Source organism: Abramis brama, assembly GCF_963993115.1.
Source record: "Abramis brama genome assembly, chromosome: 25".
NCBI lineage: Eukaryota > Metazoa > Chordata > Actinopteri > Cypriniformes > Leuciscidae > Abramis > Abramis brama.
The window spans coordinates 18,072,306-18,095,164 of record NC_139987.1 but is presented as its reverse complement, the minus strand read 5'-3'; the positions used below and the strand labels follow the sequence as shown (position 1 = coordinate 18,095,164).

General features: G+C 37.9%; 1 protein-coding gene across 3 annotated transcripts in view; it reads right to left on the bottom strand.

Moving 5' to 3' along the window:
* stard13a (StAR related lipid transfer domain containing 13a) overlaps positions 1-22,859 on the bottom strand; it is a 68,973-nt gene that overhangs the window by 38,195 nt on the left and 7,919 nt on the right. The window contains exons 1-2 of one of the 3 annotated variants that reach the window (XM_084104776.1): positions 21,233-21,253; positions 15,022-15,052 (exon numbers count right to left, since the gene is read on the bottom strand). In XM_084104776.1, coding sequence (XP_083960902.1) covers positions 15,022-15,043 — 22 coding nt within the window. In that variant the 5' untranslated portion in view covers positions 15,044-15,052; positions 21,233-21,253. Of the gene's footprint in view, positions 1-2,257; positions 2,722-15,021; positions 15,053-21,232; positions 21,254-22,859 lie in introns of those variants that run through there. The other 2 variants (XM_084104775.1, XM_084104773.1) reach the window with 2 other exon arrangements.

Sequence of the window (22,859 nt, the reverse complement as noted above, 5' to 3'; positions counted from 1 at the left end):
AGGAAAGATGCTGTTGAAGCATACTGGCATCTTTGAGGGAGAACCTGACTACACTCTCAGAAAAAAAGGTACAAACGCTGTCACTGGGACAGTACCCTTCAAAAGGTTCTAATATGTACCGTTTAGGTACTAATATGTACACTTTTGGTACCAATATGTACCTTTGAGGGACTAATATGCACTCTTTAGGTACAAAGGTGTACCTTTTGAAAAGGTACCGCCACAGTGACAGCTTTTGTATCTTTTGAGAGTGTATGACTGCCATCTGGTGGTCATGAAATGCAATTAGTTTTGAAAACCATTCGTAATTGATTCAGTTCAGCTGAGGACTTGCTTCAGGCTGCATAACCTCCACAGAATTCAGTCCAGCCAACACACCCACATAAGGGCTGTGCCAAAATTACCTAAACAGGAACCTGATCCATTAAAATAAACCCGTGTCATTATGGGTATTCACTTATGAGCTAAATTCAGTAGGGGTCAACCAGAGGCGAGTTGTTCATGGTCTAAATCGGGGGGACACTGCTTACAGTAATCCCACATGTTTTACTAGAAACAAGAGTCCACAGGCTCAATATCCACTTGAATCCACTCTAAACAGGCACAAAGCAACAAAACACTGGTTTTAATATACGGTTTTTATATATATCTTTATATGCTATGTTTACCCAGGAGATAAAAGGTCTGAGTGCTGGAGCAGAAATGAATCCTGAGGTTAAAAAGAGAAGAATGAGGTTAGTAGGTTGAAGGAGAGAGAGAGAGAGAGAGAGAGAGAGAGGAGTGTCTGTACAGCACTCACTGAGTCCAGATTGCTTTTAAATGAACTTTTCCTGTCATTTCCTCGCTCAAAACCACAAAGGGGTAAGCAGAGCCCTGCCATTCATGTTAAAATGGACTCTACTTTACTAGAATTAGGCTACTTTATTCCCCATGGTGGAAAACAGTTAAGTGTCCAAACAAAGACATCTCAAAATTAGGTCTCAACAGATTATTGATTCAAATGAGGGTATCATTATCATTATTCTGCATGACTAAAAAAGTGATTTTAGAGATCACTCATTCACAAATCATTCACCTAAATTTAGTCAAATCAACTGAATCACAACTTTCACAAATCATTTAAGTTTAAACTGTCATCATCCTCAGGATGCTTTTTGATTTATTCAATGTGGAACAAAGTGTCAAAACTCTTTTCTATACAACAACACTGCTGATCACTGGTTGTCATTTTGCTTTTTTCTAAAATATTTTTATGCTTTTTTTCCCCCAAAGATTTGAACCCTGTCACCCTAACCAAACTGATACTGTTTTATACTCTTAACATTATTGTTGAACTTTACATGTACAAAAACTCACTTAAGATGAACTACTTAAAGATTGGAATTTTCTTCAATTTTTTAATTCAGCTGATATTAGATTATAGCTAGTTGATATTTCAGAGTGTGTGTGGAGGACAATAACGTTGTAAAAAGAGACAGTTTTTTAACATTTATGAAAACTATACTGTGCTGTACTTTTATATATATACTGAAAAAGTATATGATAAATGAGTAAATGACATGTTTTTACATTGCTTTAACTCATTAAAATAAGTTAAGCAATTTTCAACTTTTTAAATAAGTTATAGGCCTAGGCTACAAGATTCAATTACATTTTAAGTCAGTTTAATGTAATTTAAGTTGACTTTACTTAAAAATGTAAGGCAGCAACTTTTCTTTCTTTTTTGTGTAGCCTACAAACAAGTTGAACTTGATGAGAACTATTATATAGGCTAATAACATGTTCAAATTCTAACATGTCGGTCGAAATGAGAACAAACTGAGACATTGAAATTCCATAAATTGAAGAAAAAACAATACTCCACAGCATACCACTTTTTAGAGTGTAAAGAATATTTAAAAATGGGTTTAAAACAAAAACGTGACATGGATCGAGTGTCCTGATTAGTTTTTGTGCAGGAATGCGCATTTAATCGAGTTGAGAGGCTGCAGACATCAGCTAATGACATTACAGCGCGCGACTGCGGATTCACGCGCACAACAGACCGGTGGCATGTCAATGTTGATTTTAATTATTTATAGACAGCACAAGCATTCGTCACATGCAAGCTTATTAAATCCATCCCAGTCAAGACGGCACAAAATGACCATGACCTAAAACTTGACCTTCCCCAGGCCCATGTGGCAGTAGTAGGCATATGATTAATTGGACGATGCATTGTTTATTTCTAAAAGTTGATTCGTGTCCTGTCACTGACCTGCCAGTCGCTTCTCCCGTATGTTTCTCCACAGTAAATCCCAGGCTTTCGACGTGGAGTCACGCAGCTGCTCGCTGATTGACCGCCGAAGCTGCAGTTTGCTGGACTTTCGTCTCGTTGTCATTGTGAACGGTGACACATATCAGCACCGCGCCCGGGTTTCCTCTGAGAGGACCGTTATCCGCTCGCTCGCTCGCGCGCCCGGGTCTCTCGCGCTGGTGCCGCAGTTGTCGTCACTCCACCTGATACGCGGCGCTGCGTCACCTTGCAGCAAAAGAACAGCGAAGCGTGTTTATATTTCGCTCGGGCACGAGGCTGAATTGGACGCAGAATCCACTCGGATGGGTCTCATGCTCTCTGAGGTTTTCCCGCGTCTATAATCAGCGCAACATGACAGCGAGAACAGCTGTGTGACGTTTCCAGCACTAATGCAATGCAGAGGCGCGTGGTACCCTCACTACAACACACTACAGCTCTCTCACTCTCTCTCTCCCTCTCTCGCTCGCTCACTCTCTTCCCTCTAGGTGAAATATTGACATTTGGATCTCTTGTGAAACTGGGTAACGTTAGATGACAAATAAATGGATACTAGTCTGTACATATTTTTTAATGTATATATAATAGGGGAGATTGGGGCTAGTTGTCACAATTTCTACTTCAGTAGCCTATTTAGATGCATTGTTTAAGTCATTTAGCATAAAAAAGCAAGAATGCATTAAACTTACAAAAAGAACACAAAAAGACAGACAGAAAGAAAGAAAGAAAGAAAGAAAGAAAGAAAGAAAGAAAGAAAGAAAGAAAGAAGAAAAAAGAAAGGGGTGGTGGGGGGTGGGGATGGAACAGTTCATCCAAATACACTTATGACAAATGTGTGATGTTTGATCAAATAGCTACAACAAGTACAGGTCAAAACTTTGGGGTTTGTAAGATTTTTTTTAAGTGTCTAATGCTCACTAAGATTGATTTGATCAATACATTAAAAACAATAACATTGTGAAATATTAAAATTACATAAAATAATGTTTTCGATTTCAATACATTTTAAAAATGTAATTTAGTGATGGCAAAGCTGAATTTTCAGCATCATTACTCATGATCCTTCAAAAATCATGTTAATATGAATGACTGTTAATATGAATATGAATGGTGCTCAAGAATCATGTCTTATTAATCAATGTTGATGCAACTGTGATGCTTAATATTTTGTGGAAACTGCTACATTTTTTTCTGGATTATTTGATGAATATAAAGTTTTTTATACAAAAAAACAGCATTTACTTTAAATAAAAATACCACACTTAATCAATTTAAGGTGTCCTTGCTAAATAAAAATATTATTTTCTTTAAAAAAGAAAAAAAAAGACTGCCCCAAACCTTTGAACAAAATAGTGTATTTCTTGTCGATTAGCGTTCAAAAGATTAATATTTAGGGTTAGGGGCTACTTGTGGTTGCTAAGACTGTGTATCAATGTATTTCATAAGTCCTGTCCACATACACATAAACATTCTCTTACACACACATACACACACACACACACACACACACACACATTCCAGTGTCTATGGGTGTCAGGCATTACACTGGCTCAGCTCCTTCTCAGAGGGGGGTGTTTCAGAGGGAAGTTTTGCATTGGAGATTTATGTCAGTAGGTTACAGTGGTGACATGACTGGAGTGAGGTGTGGAGAGAAAAGGAAAGACATGAACGGAGGGGTAAAGCAGTCAGTTCATCCTGGGTGGGTCACAGTTAAACCGGATACGCCGCTGTAACAGAGAGCCTAAACCTCCTCAACACACAAACCGAGGGGAAAAGATTGTAACCGCAACTGAAACCTCAAAATAAAAACGCTGGAGTAACTCTACCCAGAAAACAGCGGCGCAGGAGCCAGTCTGGCGCTGAAAGGGTCTCAGCGCCACTGAGGTCTCGCACATTTAACATTTCTATATCCTAGTGAGGTGATTTATGTTTTATGCACTTAAGGAGGACCAGAAAGGAAAATGAATAAAAGCCTCTAATAATCGTAAACAACAAGGTAATTAACAAGCAATTTAAAGTTTTAAAGTATTGAACTGACACTGTATAAAATAAATAAATAAACTTATATGCCACTATATGGCCTGCAAAAAAAAATCAAGAGCAAAGTTGTCTGAATGTGTAACCTGTTTGTGGCCCCAAACGTCACTCCATGTTAGCGTGGTTATCACACAGCTAACTGCTCATCTGTGTGAAAGAGTGAATTCATATGAATCCCTGGGGCCCCTCAGGAGACCCTAATGAATATTCATATTAGAGGCCAGTGGGCGTCAGAGGGAGTCACTGGCCTATGGCATCCTGTACTACTTTTTCAAAATCGTCCAGAATGCAAGAATGTATAGCAAAATGTGTCCTTCACTTGTCCCACAAAAATCCGGACAAATCAACCTCCACATGCCTTACGGAGAGCAGCCAATCACAGCAGCAGACCTGTTTTTGACAGCAAACATGCCATTGAGTAGGGGCGTGTAATGGGATAGAATTAGGACAGACAGACATTCACAGAATCAATGGGAAACAGGGACTTAAGAACGGCAACTCTCAGTTTTTCTACCCTTGTCTGGATAAGGCTAAGGCTTTTCCCCCCTTCCTTTTCCTTTCAAAATACGTGTACTTTACACATTTGAGTCAACTCTTCAGTCACATAACATGACTTAAATGTTGAATGGGTTTAAAAAAAAAAAAAAAGTTTAACAGCAGCAAATCATAAGATCAAATTTATCACATCATAGCCACATTTCATGGGCAAAAAAAGGTCCATTGTCAATAGTGTAGCGATGTGTGAAACACAGCTCACACAGAAGTCACGTTCTAACCAAGCATCTTTCTGTTGATCAGCGTGGCGAATGTGTGACCAACTTGACAGGACAGAACCTGTGACCAAACCCGTTACAAAATCAGCATGAGGAAATCTTTCACCCTCACGTGAAATTCCAGATTGTGTGGATTCCTATTGAAACTGGATTTCGCCCACGAAAATGTTCTCTTTTGCCAGTGGTGGAGAGAAAAGCATGTGTGTGTGGATATCAGTGTGGGTAAATAATTACAGGGTTGTGGTCGTTCAGTGACGACGGAGGAATGCAGGGCCACAAGGTCAGATGGACGTATCTAACTTTCAGTATAGAGGCTTCTCTGCACATCAAGGGTCAGCTCTGTCAAAACATGATCTAGAAGGAAATCCCCTTCATGTTTCCAGTTCATACAACACTATTTCCTTCTCCTTTTTTCTTCTGTAACCATGTAGACATCTTTTAGACTGGAAAAACTCCCCCAAAAAAGTCATCCTCAGATTTCCCCCTAATCCCAAACATGCCCATAATCCTAAAACTGACTTTTCCCTGCTGCCTCTGAACTTCTGTAGACCCCCTGTGGCTCTGGAACCATTTCCCTCACCAGTTTTAAAATGAGAGACATCAAGATTAGGAAGAAGCTGCCTGCCAGATGGTGCTGTTTTCATTGACCTTATTTGTGGTTTGTGGCTGTTTTTCCTGTGGGGAATGTTTTAAGTCTGGGGCCAGATTCTGAGAGGTGATGAAAATCATCAAAAGTTTGGTAAAAGGAAAGAAAATCTGGTTTAACTTTAGAGGTTTGCTCAAAATTGACATCCTGACATGATATTCGGATGCTTTAACAAGTTCAACATTTTGTTTGGCTTAGACTAATTAAAGATCCGAATGAACAAGCCAGGGTTTCTTTCTGCTTTGCTTTTAAGATTTTGTATTTATAATGACACCTTTATACTGCAAACTTACTAATATAGAGAAAAAAAAAATCTGTTATGCTATACCCAAATGTTCAAGGAAAGAATAGGAAAGATCAGCTTCTTTTAGAGTTATCTTACATGAAGAATGTCTTCTAGACACATCAGCAATGAGTCACTAATGTCATCAGTCTCATCAGCAGCATTGGTCACCTCAACAGAGAGTCTAGTAAAATGGGTCAAAGGATGTGTGGAGCCTCAGTCAAATCCTGCCCTGCCTAGAGCGTCCCATCTTCGGATCTCTATTCCACAACATAAACATGCCAATGCATTGTTTTTATCCCCAGAGTTGTTTGAATTGATTCCTAAAGTACTTACTAATGGTGTGAGATTATTATCATAGAGGTGAGGATTACTGAGGCTGAGGGGTTGGGCCGGGTCGAAACAATGACTAATGGACGCAGAGGAAATCTGTTTATGTGTATGTGAGAGTTTACTATCCTGCAGATCCCACTGTTTGTGTTGGCCACCCAGAGCAACTGTTTTCCCCTGAGGCTGAGTGGGACAAAATATCCTGCTGGATCATGACCTCCCCTCCTTCTCTAAATCAGCCCCTCAGGGCCCTCCAAAACTCTCATGGTGGATCTCACAGATGCCAGAAGGGCCAGAGACAAGATGGTTCTCATGTGATGGCCAGTTGAAATGAACAAAACTGCAAAAAAACTATTTCTTTATCAGCATGTTTGTCTTGTTTCCAATTAAATATCTAAACATTCTTAAAACGTGATTAATAATGTATTAAATTAATAGTCATTTTCAGAGAATATATCTATAAGTATTAAAGGGGTGGTTGATTATGATTTGACTTTTCTAACTTTAGTTAGTGTGTAATGTTGCTGTTTGAGCATAAACAGCATCTGCAAAGTTACGACGCTCAAAGTTCAAAGCAACGGGAGATATTTGCTTTTAAAGAAATCGCTTTTTAAGGACTACAACAAACGGCTGGTAGAGACTACACGACATTCCTCCCGGGTTAGTGACATCACCAATCCTAGAATTTACATAAACCCCGCCCCCTGAACACGATTTATAGATTATCAAGACAGAATATGCTAATCAATGACTAGAAGATAACTACACATCAGCTTCATAAATTCATAAAATCTAACCATTCAGAAATGTCCTGTTGCTTCTACATGTTGTCACTTCTTCTTGAGTCTCTCCATCATTGTCTGACTCCGGTTTGAACATAAAATGCTAAAAGATTTTGAAATTTCCAGTGCATGTCTGTGTGAGTTAAAAGGACACTAGCTGTTGAAGCTCCGCCCCCTGTGTAGGAGCTTAATTTGCATTTAAAGGGACACACACAAAACAGTGCGCTTCTGCTCACCCTCAAAAAGTGACAATTTTAACATGCTAAATAAAAATATCTGTGGGGTATTTTGAGGTAAAACTTCACACACACTCTGGGGACACAAGAGACTTATTTTACATCTTGTGAAAAGGGCATTATACCAACCCTTTAAGTTCTTGCACAAATCACTTTATAAAATATATTGTAAATCTATCTTGTTTTAAGGGTGTAATGACATTAAGATATTACAGAATTTTGTCCTTTTCTTTCTTTTTTTCCTTGTCTACAGTAATCATGTCATTCCCAGACCACAGCATCCTCTTACACAAATGAAGATAAATGTACACATAGCCATTACAGTGAATTACAAAGACCTCCTTTAAATCCGGACACACACACACACACACACATAGATAAATGTACACAGGCTCCATTAGAGAATATTACAGAGATCCCATTTAAGCTTTTATTAGACTATGAGGTAAAGAGGATGTTTAAGCTAGAGTTGCATTTCTGAGGTGGATTTACTGATGTCTGAACTATAAATAGACAGACAGTCTAGCACAGACCACAACCACAAAAGCAGCAACAACAACAAAACACTCAGCAAGGGGCCAAAAGTGTGTGTGTAAACTAGATTTCTGGCAAGAAATAAAATCAGTGCCTTTGCATGGACCATAACATAGGGCTTACTGCATTATTGACCACTTTACTATGATAAAACTTAAACGACAAAATGTATATAACGTATAACAAAATGTATTAAATAATTAAAATGTATTACCATTTTTATTTATATAAATTACTAGACTATTTAGCGTTGTTTTTATTTAAAATTAGTAAAAAATATAAATTGATATTATAAATAAAAAGTAATAAAAAGGCATATTTAAGGTATGACATGGTAAAACAATAAACAAAATAATAATCATCATTACTAACACATCCAGAACAAATGCAGTACTTGAGTAGTAGAAAGAGTTCAAAACAACTCAAACTGCCATCCAGGAGTCGGGGGCCGGGAATCTTAGTGCCACCCAAGTGGGCAAGAGTGAGTGCCACAGTCGACTGGAAAACATGCCCCGATGCCAACAGTTCCATGGGAGGGTTGATGGTTGTGTGTGCGGTTTGTTGTAGGAACAGAGTAGGCTGTCTGCCAAAGCTCAGAGTGCTGAATTAGCAGTCCAATTAAACACACTCAACACTTGCACAGCAGGCTAATTAAGCGACCTTCGTTTAGAAGCAAACTGAATTGACATCCATCTGGAGTGGAATCTCTGAGACTCTCAAAGGTCTCTCCAGATATTACAAACATCCAACAGTTTTACGCTAGAGAATCTCTACAGTGCCTTACTGTAATAGCAACGTGTGGTTTTAAATGCGATGCACTGTTAACTGCTGAGCTAAGAGCTTTCTTTTTTACTGCCTGCAAAACATGCAGTTCCACACAACTCTTTTTATTGAGCGTTATTTTTTTAATCAGATAAATACCACACAAGATGAGTCTAATTGGACTTATGCACGCATTTCCACACGTATGCAGACATGCCAAATTGTTGCACCTTTCTGCACTTATATTTATACATATTAACATGGCAAATGGTACCTATGGTTGCATGTCCCCTGCCTGTCCTCAGATTAGCCTCGTTGAGTTTTTCCAGGAGAACACATGCCTGAAGTGCCAGAGACTTTGGAAATATTACTCTGTGTTCTATCAGGTTCTGCCCTGTCAGGCTGTGTCTAATCAGAAGACACAGATGCATGTCCATCCTCATGCGCGATACACATAATCCCTCCAGCCTGACACTAGCGAATGCGTGCTTTTCTCTCTGTAAGTGTATATTCTGGCAAGATTGGAAATTCAGTGAATTATGTACATTAAAAATGCAAAAGGGGCATCACAGTAGCCATTGTAGTGAAAACAAAAGTAGAAGCTCCAAAAACTATCAAAAACAGCATAAAAGAATCAGTCAAGTTTCCCATATGTGATAGTCTGGGGCGGGGCATACAGGAACATAAATATATGTAAAACCAGAAACATCTTCTAAATGCAAAATATAAACATATTCTGGGTGACAGTTTTCCAATATATTTAAATAAATCTAATTTAATACAGTAAAAAAAATCTTAGCTTTGCAAGGTCACAGGTTCATGTTGGTCTTGTTGGGTTTCACTGATGTCAAAATGTTTTTTGTTTTTTTCATGTGCTGGGTTTGTATTTCATAGATGCAGTTCTACTGTACCAGCTGTATATGCTGACATAACTCATGACAGACACACACATTGCTGACCCAGTCAGGCCCAACAGCTATGCATGCACTGTCACTTTCAAGCTCCATATATGCAGACATATACACATACATGACTTACTAATAGAAAAGGGCAGACAGTGAAGTCTTACCCTGACAACATGGGCATGTGTGCAGTGAAAATGTGCACAAATATCACTAATAATGCATTAAGAAACCAGCCTAACCGTATCTCTCTCTCTCTCTCTCTCTCTCTCTATCTATCTCTCTCTCTCTCTCTCTCTCTCTCTCTCTCTCTCTCTCTCTCTCTCTCTCACACACACACACACACACACAATGCCCCAAGGGAATGGAAACAAGTTAGTGGACACTTGGAAAAAACATTTTCCCTATCCTGTGTGAGATGTGAGATGAGGAAGGAATGACGGATCCAAATGTGCACTACTACATACACAAGGGACACAATATGAGGGTGTGTTTTTGTAGGTCATAGGGAAATCACAGTGAGTGGATTAGATCAGTCCAGATGAAATTGAAATTTTGAGATCAATGTGGTCTGTAAGCGCTTAAGCATCTCTAAAGATAATACAACATTACAGAATATTAATTCTCAGGGTGAGATGTGATGGGGGTTAAATCCTTCAGCTGGTTTTGAATGCAGAATAAAACATTTCTGCAGCCATGGCGCAGGTTAACCCGAGGGCAGGAAGTAGAGAAGACAGTGGGAAATTCTACATGACATAGGGGCCATTCACACAGAACATTTTTCCATTCCACTGTGCTACTTTTCCATTGTTTTTCAATGTAATTATGCACTAGACGGACGTGTTCCATGAATGCAAATTAGATCATACTTCAGTAAAGAAAGGCATATAGTTCATCACCACATTGTAATATCATATACATAATTCACCAGCTTTGTTGCTAAAAGAACCTGATTTTTCATATCAATAGAAAAATATACCGGGATAACCTGGATTCTCTTGAGACATCCCTGCTTAAGTTGACGTGACTGGTCACAAGGTAGTTTGTGACGTAAGAAACAGGCAATTTCAAACCATGTCTTTTTTCACTGAACGAGAATATCACTGAAATTTTAATGTAGCAATTTTGACAATATAATTAATTTAAAATGAATGGTAAGAATATAGAAAATCATTGTTTAAACTGAAAAACTTTTAACAATTACTTTATTGACTATAAATTTATTTATACAATTTACAGGCCCAAATGAGGTATTAAGATAAGTTATCAAACATTTTAGCCACCTGTCCCAACAAATTTTCATTCCATTTTAGTGCAGGATAAATTGTAATGCCATGCATGGAATATAATATTTACCATGGAATATTCCCCGTAAATCTGAGTAGCTTACTGATTTTATTGTAGCACAGAATGGAAAAATCAATGGCACCACAAAGCATTTAGAAGCTGGTTCCTGGACCAGCACAGACCAGTCAGAACACCTGACGTCCAATAACCATCAACCTAAAGACACCAAGAGCAGAACAAATGCTCTCCCTTCTCTGTACAACACTTCAATATCCACAGATTCTCTCAAACACACAGGCAGTGCATCTACAGAAGGCAGGAGCTAAATTTAACTCAGAGGAGGGAGTGGAGAACACGTTCTCTGCCTCTGCTGGTTTCTGAGACACGGGACAGAGAGGATCTGGGGCGGAATGACCTTCTATGCAAAACACACACATAAAACAGCTGTAAACGTGATTCTTGATTGTACAATTTCTTGCAAAAGCACACTGTAATTTGCACAGTACAGAACTGAGCACAAGATTAAAGAGCATTTATTCAGAGAAATCCCAGAGTGCATATACTCTGTTTATTGATCTGCCTTGCTGTCTACATAAACTGCCATCTTCTAAAGCAGCATCCCAACCTAAATAGAACCTTTTAACACTATTTATTAGTGATGCAAAATATACTGTATATAGGTACTGTATAGGTCATTAGATCTTTAATTGTTGATTTCTAATTTTTACATGTACATGTACATTAACCTTTATCTAAATCTCACTTAAAGTAACAAACTCAAACACATGAACTCACTTTGAAAATCTTTAAAAATACAAATCATTTAATAATGCTGTTAAATGTAATCTCAAACCGGATATCCATTCATTATAAAGTACATGCTGTGATGCCTAAATTCACTTAAAGGATTAGTTCACCCCAAAATGAAAATTTCCTAATAATTTACTCACCCCAATGCCATCCAAGATATCCATGTCTTTCTTTCCTCAGTGGGAGAAAAATTATGTTTTTTGAGGAAAACATTTCTGGATTTTTCTTCTAACAATGGACTTCATTGGTTACCATCGTTTTTAAGTCCAAATCAATGCAGTTTCAAAAGTCTTTGAAGTGTTTAAACGGGCTGTACGCGATCACAGCTGAAGAAGAGTTTGTTATCTAGCGAAACGATAGGTCATTTTCAATTTTTTTTTAATAATTTATAGACTTTTTACCTTGAATAGTTCGGATTGAGCTGATCAACAAACGGACAGGGAACTACGTCATCACGTTGAAAGGTCACGCCAGCGCCGGCAGAAGTACCGCTCCATTGTTTACAATGCGACCGTACATAGGAGGATAGTTCAAATAGTATTGTTTGCTATTATATATATAGTAATAGTATTCAGTGAATATGAATATGAATAGTATATGAATAACATTCTGATGAATATGAATAGTAGTTCAAATAGTATTGTAGTATTTCAACGTGATGACGTAGTTCCCTGTCCGTTTGTTGATCAGCTCAATCCAAACTATTGAAGGTAAAAAGTCTATAAATTATTTAAAAAAATGTGAAAATGACCTATCGCGTACAGCCCGTTTAAACACTTCAAAGACTTTTGAAACTGCATTGATTTGGACTTAAAAACGATGGTAACCAATGAAGTCCATTGTTAGAAGAAAAATCCAGAAATGTTTTCCTCAAAAAACATAATTTCTCTCTCACTGAGGAAAGAAAGACATGGATATCTTGGATGGCATTGGGGTGAGTAAATTATTAGGAAATTTTCATTTTGGGGTGAACTAATCCTTTAATAAGTTATCAGCAATAAAAGGGAAGTAACAAATGATAAAAAATAAATATTTTATTTTAATGTGTATAATAAATTTCTTTCAAATGTTTTTTTTAAAAACATTAAAAAAAATTCAACGACCCAAAACTTTTGAATGGTTGTGGTTAACTTTTTCCTGGGATCTGCAAAGTTTAATTGCAGTGCTTCCTTCGAATTTTTTTTGTCAAGGCTACAGTATGCTAGCGGCCAGGTACAAACAAACAGTAGCTTATCAGCTGTCAAATTTAAGAGTAAGAGTGTTAGCTAAAACATCATCCATCGCACAACAAACACAAACAAATCAATGATATGACCTATAAATATACACATTCCTACCAGATTCCTACAAACAAACACACATAATCTAGCCGCTTACCCCAACAAGCAATATCCATCATTTCACTGTCTAGGTTAATAGACCCGATGTAGTCCAGCTATGAGTACATTTACATTTACGCATTTGGCAGACGCTTTTATCCAAAGAGACTTACATTGCATATCAAGGTACACATTCACATTCTTAACAATTCTTGCTTTCCCTGGGAATCGAACCCATCACCTTGGCATTGCAAACACCAACACTCTACTGTTTGAGCTACAGGAAAGCAACTCACTTCTATAGCCAAAATAACCTTGAATTTGGTTGCATGTCGTTTTTGCCAAAATAACTAGCGAGATGTATGATATTCCATCATGTAAGCAAAGTCAACAGTGATTACAAGGTGTCTGGTTTCATTTCTTTGACGTTATCTAATTGATGACTAGTCTATTCTTGGGCTATGGTTAGACGTCTATAAAATTTTCACTGACAGCCCAAATTTTGCCTTGTTTTAGCCTAGATGTTAGGGCTGTGTTTGGACTATTAGACTTTTAAACGCAAAATTGTTTGCTGGGTACTGACGGTCAAATATATTAAGCACTTTCAACACACTTTCCAAACACACGCAGTGCTCGTCGCCAGTGAGGTTATGTGAGAGGCCATTTCAAGGCCTAGAGTGGCATGACCTTTGACCTCAAGGGGCCCTCCAGGGGCCCATTACACACATCCACACACTTCCCCAAGGCTGCTCAATAACAGTAACGTGACATGACTCCTGATAATGGTCCTGTTTCACTGGGAGTCCAAGGTAAACCTGAGTCCTTTATAAACACACAACTTGAAGCTGGTCCGACACTTACTCACTCGAGCCAGTGTCTGTGCAGTCTGACGCCTGACACTGTCAATCACAACAGTTTCTAATCCTCCTGCAAAGATTGTCTCTGTACAATAGACAAAAACATTGGCAATTGGCTTTACAATCATTTTGCTGACATGGAAACCGCATGGTTTTTTTCCTAATGTTACATGTCTCTACGTAGTTATCAAACCACCTTTAAAAATAATCTGTAACAAAGCCTCAAATATTTTAAATAAAAACACATACATTTAAAAACTGAACATCATGAACTATCATTTCCTTCTCCAGACTTTCTTGCTCATGTTTCCAGAGGCCACAGAAGCATGAAACAAAAACTATTTCACAACGCTAAGCAGGACATCACAAAAACTTCAGCAACCACAAACTCATGGAAATTAGACTTAATTAGAGAGATAAAGCCAGGGAGAAATAGCCATCTAAAACATGTTCTTTTCTCTCATTTCTTCTCATTATCAGCTGTTCATTTAAGGCCTCTCTGTGTGGTTTCTGTGGTGTGGTTGATTCTTTTGTGAAAGTGTTTTTTTTTTTTTTACCAGCGTGTGTGGCATAAAGTGAAAACAGCCTGTCATTATTTTTGGAAAGCTAAGCTTTGACATACTGGAAAGACCTGAGAAGTCATTCCCAGAAATCCTATTTTACTGTCATGCATTGAAATAGATGCCTGTGAAGAGACATTCTATGACTTCTAAGTGTGTGGGAATGAAAATAGGAAATTTAAAAAAATCGTTAATAGAAATGGGAATGTCAATAGGACTGGAATCGGGAACAGAAATTGGAATGGAAACAAGAAAAAAGCTTTAGCTGAAACAGGAAAGGAAATGGAACTCGAAACGGAAACAAGAACAGGAATTAAAACAGAAACAAATGTGAAACAAACGGAAGGGAAAATATAAATGGAAAGATGAATGGAAATGGAAACAATTAAAAGAATTGGAACAGGAATAAACAAAAACAAAACTTAATGGAAACAGAATGCGAATGAAAAAAAACACAATTGGGAATGGGAATCAGAAGAGTCTATGAAACTGAAGCAGGAACATTCAAAAGGAAAGGGAAGTAGAATCTAAACAAAACTGGAATCTGTATGAATAAGAATTACAATAGGAACAGGAATGGAATCGGTAATGGGAATAAAGGTCTGCCTACCTGGTGAGTTTGAATTCATCATCACCCTGTCCTAGGGAGAGAAAAAAAACAACAAAATGCTAATTACTGACGATATGTAGAAAATGACCACAGATAAACTTCAACTTTGACATTTGACCTCCAGAGGTTAACTGAAAACATGAATGCGGCAACAATAACAGCTTCAAAAAGTACCATCAAAGTTCAAAAGGCCATCAGCAATGCATTCAATTTCAGACAGATGGCAATAAAATGTCTCTTTATCGCGTGAGAAACGGTTCTTTAAAAACTCATGAGCATCATCAACTAACATCAACATTCCAACAATGATAGTTGGCTTTACACTGGCTTACAGTCTATAAAAGAGAACATGTCTTTAGAAGAAGCAGAAAAGGGATCACAGAAACTCTAAACTGGATGTGTGAGCCTCTACAATCTGCATCTATCCAGTTGATTTAAGTTGAGGGTTTTTTTACAGTGTGGGGATGGTTTAGGAGGAATACTTGTCCTGAGAGCTGATGAGGTTGTTTCAATTCTGAAATCCAGCGAGTGCTGATTTCATGCTTTTTTATTGATTGAAGGCTCCAATTACACAAGAGAGCCAGTAGACAGAGATCCTACTCAGCAATCAATGGACGCTCTATTTTAGTCTTTGATTTCAGAGCTACAGTATGTCTGTACAAAGTGAATAGACCGGCTAACCTCAGTCCAGCAAGCGAGAAAGGGTCAATTATTGTCTTGAAAGTATAAATATACCAACATTCAGTACCAGCATTAAGTACTAGCATCAAAGTAAGTAGATTGTTGAAAATACATTATTGCTAAATATTTTTCTTAACGCAGTAAAAAAAAAAAAAAATATCCCATCATATTTAATAGGCTCCCATTCTTTCTTTAATCAAGGGTTTAACCTCTAGCTCTAAAAATATTGACACTTTTAGTGAAGCGGGCGTTTATTTTTGGGTTGTTTCTGAACCTCATTCTTGGCTAGTCTCAGGGGTGTCTATGAACTGATCTAGGGAGAGAATGAAGGCCACTCGACTAGCTAAAGGAATAATAGTTTTCTGATACGACCTACATATCGGGCTTGCATGTGATATTCTAAATAAAGAAAGGACCCAGAGGAAATGCTGGCCCTCGATGTCTGACCAAGAATAACTTCAACAATACATGAAAGTGTTAGTTGACACTGTAGAGTTCGAACTGAACAAATGTTCTTTTCAAAGGAATAGGGGAAAGATCACATTTTTCTAGATCCACTCCCTCACAGACCACAAGTTCATTTTGAGCAAGACCAAACTGAAAAGAGGAGAATACAATAGCTCAGACAGAATCACATCCTCTGACACCAAAGGCAGAAGTTATTTCTTACTTGTATACCATCTTTAGGCCCTAAACACAAGTATGTGAATGCATTCTTACTACTGTCACAAGGTATGCTATAGATAGAGGGTAATAGCATGAACTGGTTTTAGCAGATTTATAAAAAACATATACGCTGTACCGATTCTTTCCAAAAACAGCCGAGTTCCTGGAGGCGTGCTGTGGGCGGAGCTAAAGAGTCACGCACATACATCATCGCATTATCCCTGGATAACTTTTTTTTAATTCACTATACGTTCATGTTGTTTACATTATATGCACTTATACTACCGACTTTGCTTGCAATTCCAACTCATGACCGGGATATTTTATCGCTGGGATCGCTCCATCTTTCAGTTTCAAACGATCTGCAAATCCAGCGTCGAACTGGGCCTTGTTTATAAAACATTTGTCACCGAAATGCCGGGAACAAACAAACACACTTCAACAACTCCGTCGCTGCCCCGGAAAAACTAACTGCATCCACTGTTCCCCTAACGCTTCTTTGGGAAGCTGAACAAGGTTATCTTTCCCATACAACCAAAATTTCTTTGAAATTCCACCCTTTATGACATCATATAGGGCCATACTCGGAGAAAAACTTTACAAAACTTAGAAGACTTCTGAAGGGGTGTATTTGGCACATAAATAATCCGTCATACTTCCAACTCATTTTTTTGAAACTTTGGCCATGTTTAGCATGAGAGTCCAACTCTTTAACAGTGTAAATAGACATCCCCTTTAAACTATTGACATTTATATAGCCATTATGTCATTCCAAACCTGTATGACTTACTTTCTTCTGCAGAGCATAAAGAAAGATATTTTGAAGAATGTTTTTATCCATACATTAAAAGTCAATGGGGTCCAAAACAACATTGGACTAAGTCAATCGTTTTGTGGATCCCACTGAATTTTACTGCATGGACAATAAAAAAAAACACTGAGTCATTCTTTAAAAAAACTTCTTTTGTGTTCCACAGAAGAAGAAAAAAAGTCAAACAGGTTTAGAACCAATTTTCATTTTTGGGTGAACTATCACTTAAGTATGTTCAACTTGACCACACGCTTACAATGACAAGCATTTTTGTCTGTGTTCTTGCTGTAGGCATTTCTTTGGCCTAAGAAAGCTTCATCCCAGGAAAAGTGAACTAAGGACAGAGCACCACATCAAAAGCCTGGTTAATTTACAGGTTTCTCTGTATCAAAATAATCTAATTTCCTTTATGTTTACATAACCCAGAAAGAACAATGTAGCTGTGCAAGCATGCTCGTCTAGAAGTGCACCGTGACCTGGTCTATTTTCTCGACCCAGAGGTTGGGGGAGGACAGACCAGTTATCTGTTTTCGCCTGCAGATGGCTGGACGGTGTGCAAGGCTGGGATGCGTTCAACCCTCTACGGCTCGCTCACCACTCAGAGACACATTTGGACAGCTGCATTTTATCAGCGGTAGCCGAGGAAAAATAAACTCAGTCCAAGAAACCTGGTATGATCCCACGACCTTATACTCCAACATATGCATTAAACAAAACAAAATGATACGAAGACACATGCACATTCGCACAAAGACAAACATTGCATTATGCTGCAATATCTGCTTTCTGATACAAACACTCACTTTCAAATGTGAAGTACACAAACAACACAGTCAAGTGCTTGTTTTAAATCATGAAGGTTTACTGTAACATGTCAATTTGCTCTCTATTTAATCTGATTGCATTCTAGGAGAAATAACTGAGATGTTAAAGAGACCCAACTGTGATAACAAATAAAACATCTGACTAGATTTCAAGAGCATTATGTCTCACGGTTTTGTGACCTCAGACTCAGACATGTTTGCTGTTTGTTGAGAGTGATGATAAGAGTAAGTGGTATTAAGGGAAAGTGGGGCCATTTTTGCAACCTCTGCCTGACTCAAAATTGAGTTCCAGGCAATGGATGTCCCCCGCTGCAGATTTACCGCTAGCCCGAATTTCACACACCACCCCTCACAGAGCCTGGAAACAACAGATATTACTCAAATGGCTCTGTAAATGAGGCATGCATGCATGGGTTTGGTTTCACCATTTGTAACCCTAATCCTTTGTGTACTGAGTTATTTCTATCTTCATTTGCAAGATATTTCAAATAATAACCCCCCTTAATAAAATAAAACTGTTTTTCACACTCTCTTACTGACAGGATAAAGAAATCAATAAAATGGAGGTAGAAAGAGGTTCTGAGGTGCATGTCCTGTATTAACTGACAGGTCGGCACTCCGCAGATGGGGTTTTAAAAGACCAGGAGGGATGTAGCATTCTGAGGACAATCACATTGGTCATTGTTTTCTGTAATGTACTTAATCCGCCCTTAATCCCCAAATGTGTTTGACAACATCGACATCACACAATCTCAACATCTGAATCCTCATCACGGACCTGATTCCACCTGATTCTGAGGCTCGGCCATGAAGCGATGAAATGAAATGAGAGAAAGTTGCATTTGGTGTAAATGTAATCATTAGAATTAGCACGGTCACCTTATTTCCCTCCTGTGAGCTCTCACACTACACAGGAGACTGGTCCAACTCAACCCGGGACTAGAGTCACAAGGTTAAGAAATGTCACACTGGATCACAAGGGGTGAAATCAGACCATATGATCTCTGGCTCTTTCTAAAATTAGTTAATTTAGAGAGTGATAATAAAATTATTAAACAGAGAGTTAAAAAGGAAACAAACAAAAATAAAACTTTCATACTTTATCAAGTTAAACAAGGTACATGAGATACAGTTCTTATGCTAATGTAAATAAAAGGAAAGGCTCTAAAAGTAATAATACGGATATCATTATATCTGGTTCATTGCATGATGTTTTTTTTTGTGTGTGTGTGTGTGTGTGTGTGTTTTGCAGGATCCATCTAGTTTCCCGAAGACATTTCAAACGGAAAGTAAAACCTGAAGACAGAAAAGTAATGGAGTAAGGATGCTGATATGACTATACACTACTGTAAAACATCATTAAACATTAATTCTGAAACCATCTCTTCATTCACACATATAAACATGAACAAAATGTTCCTTAGTTGTAATTAGATCACTGATATTGGATAGGAAATAGAGAAAAAAAACTTTAACAGGAACAGAATAAAACAAGTGAATACAGTGAAGATTAATACAATTTTCATTGTACACTAAAAAAATTGCCAGGGATTTACAGGATTAAAGAGTATTATTTTATAATAAGTTACTGTAGTCAGAAATTTACAGTGAAATGAAAGCATGCTGGGTCGCTTTCTTACGAATTACTGTTAATCAACAGCAAAATTATGCTGACATAACAGTAATTTACTGCTCTTGTTTTACTGTTAATTCACATTATAAAGTTTTCTTTAACTATGCCACAGTACGAAATTACATTGTTTAGTTCTGTAATTGTTTTAAAGTCACCATAATGGTGATTAGTGTTCAATTTGCTTGGGATATTGGACCTTGTATATTCATATTCAAATTTCTGATCTAGCCAAGTCAGAAGTGTATAATAAAAACAAGTTAGAATATAAAATAAGCTAATTGGCTTATTTTAAGTTAGTCAAACTATACTATTATTAGCATTATTTCAGCATAAAGATTTATTATTATTTTATTTCTTCTTTCAAATTCATAATTGTTTGTTGATCGATAATCCACAATAGTAAAGCAGCTGCTGAGATTTATCTTTGACATCATCTTATGTGTGACCATCTTGCAACAATATTTTTTATCTTCCATCACTTAATGATGCACAGACATCAATACTCGACATATCACACTCAACAAATAATTATAATAAAGAATATAAATTCTGAACATTACAAAATAAACAAACTGCTAAAAGTGAACCAAAAATAAGTTCAGTAGCAACCAACAAAAATCAAGAAACTCCACAGCATAATCTACTCATGCCGCACTGCATGCTGGGTACCTTCATAGTACATAGAAATACAGTATGATATTGTATCTAACTGAGAAGTCCTACTGTGGAATTACTGTGAAGGCACACTACAGTAAATTAATCCATCTGAGGGACTTACATTTTCTCTAATGTGGAGGCAAACATGGAGGATGTGCACACTTACTCCACCTTACATTTGCTGTTCACACACACACGCACACAATATAAATCTTATCTAGCACCACCTAATGAAAGTCAAACAAAGAGACTAACATGGGAAAGAGTCTTTCAAGGACACAGGCGATGTAAACATGATCGAATGTGGTGAGGGCTGTTTTTCTCAATAGCCTTGAAGACTCAAGGTTGCATTTGCATCGTCATGTATCACAAATCAAACTACAACAAAATGCCAGTGTTTGTTGATAAGATTGGGAGATTTTATCTGTGTCAGAAAGGAGTGTGGGCTCTCTCTGCTGGATTGATCAAACTAATGCGTTTGAGCTTCAGCCTGACTGCTTGCTCTGTAAATACACCTAATTCCATCAGTGTCAGCACACACTTGATTTCATTCATCAAGTTCCTAGAAGAAACGTCTAAGACTTTTTTTTGTTTCAAGAGAGCTAAAATCACTAAAGGCCTTCAAAACATTGTATCACTACAAGAAGCCCTTTGTTGAAACAGACTCAAGTATTCTCATGCAAATGAACATGACTTAGAATAAAGAGCAACTGCAAAAAAAAAAAAAAAAAAAAAAAAAAAAAACTTTCCCCAGGAAAATTCCTTAAATTTGAACTTTTCTTCATCAAAGAATCCTGAAAATGTATCACAGTTTCCACCAAAGCATTAAGAAGCACATCGGTTTTAAACATTGATCATAACAAATGTTTCTTGAGCACCAAATCAGCATATTAAAAGGATCATGTGACAATGAGGACTGGAGTAAAGTATCCCATCTACCTTTGTCAGATAACCACCACTCCCTTCACTCAAGAAGAAATGAAACAACAGGTATTCTGTCCAGTCTGGACCTCAGCGAGAGAGATGATTCTGCACTGCCATCACAGCAAACAAGGACTGAAACTCCAAAACTCCCCATTCCCCAATAAGAGTCACTGATTCAAGCTTACACATCAACAGACTGAAGATCCCCCTGTGCCAGCTTATGCATAGTGGAAATAATCTTGGCAGGGTGACAGCCATATGACCTCACATCCTCACCATTGAAATTTGTCTTTTTCTCAGATATAGCATGCTGTACAACAGCTTTATGGAACAAATATGTCATGTTGCTCCAAACGGAGGGGCCGTAGTTACATCCTCATCAAGAATACCACTTTTGTCTTCAAGACCCACAACAGACTAAAGTCAATGGACACAAGCAGCTATTTCGGTAGGGTGTGTGTGTGTGTGTGTGTGTTGGATTGAACTGGGGTGTTAAGAACATGCTCTTCTCTTTCAGTAGCTCTTGAGTCCCCCTTGTTCGTTCTCTCAAAGACCCTCACCCATCACACAATGGTTGTTTGTCTCCAAAGTTCCCGCTTGACTCTGGAGGAATGTCCGGCTTGAATCGGACACAGTCTGCACATCTTAACACTGTGCTGGGTCTGTGAGGGCACCACTTCAGTAACCCCAAAGACCTCTCGCTGGAGGTAATACTGCGGTAGAGTGGAGTCAGTTAGTGGCTTCTACCAGTTATATAGGAATTTACTTAAAGGTAGGGAAGGCAATTTTCAGAGCGGCTAGCAATAGCGAGCTAGCTTTGAAAGCATGAGATCCCACCCTCCCTTCAGAGCGTCTCCAAAGCCACGCCTCCCTCAAAACACATGAACGCACACAGCAGAGTCTGCAGAGCGTCACAAGAGACGGCGTTAAACTACCTCTCGACTCAAAACACATAACATTACAAAAATAATGAACATAAATAATTTAAAGAGCACTAACCTGTACCACATGACTGCTGCAGGTTCATTTCAGCATTGATAGTGTTGCCATTGAAATGCAAAAATTCTAATCACAAACTACTCCTAATATAATGTCACAGGTTTCCATCTCTTCCATATTACAGTAGCCTAGTTATGGCGTGATCACAGCATAAGCTCATTGTTTTGGTTCAGGAGGACCTATGGCAGCTGTTTGGGTTGCGGTGACTGTCTAACTCTGCATAGCATGAAACGCGCTGATGACGTGTGATGTCTGCGCGAGCAGGGTGCGCGGAGGTATGAAAATACATACGCTGACAGGCAAGTATAAGACATGCAATGATTGGCTGAATGATTGGATGAACATTTTATGGTCCTACGCCTTCCATAGACAATATAAACACATTTAGACCACTTAACTTTGTGATTGCTATCAGGATGTGAAGACACTTTCAACCAGCATAACAAAAAATAACAAAAAAACTGGAACAGATCACATGCCATGCCTTTAATGGCTCACGGTTCTAGATCGATTGGACTTTTTCAAATATTATGCTAACCATTGGCTGAATTTGTTAGATCAAAAATACAGTAAAAACAGTAATACTGTGAAATATAATTTCAATTTAAAATCAAGTCTAATATATTTTTAAATGTAATTTATT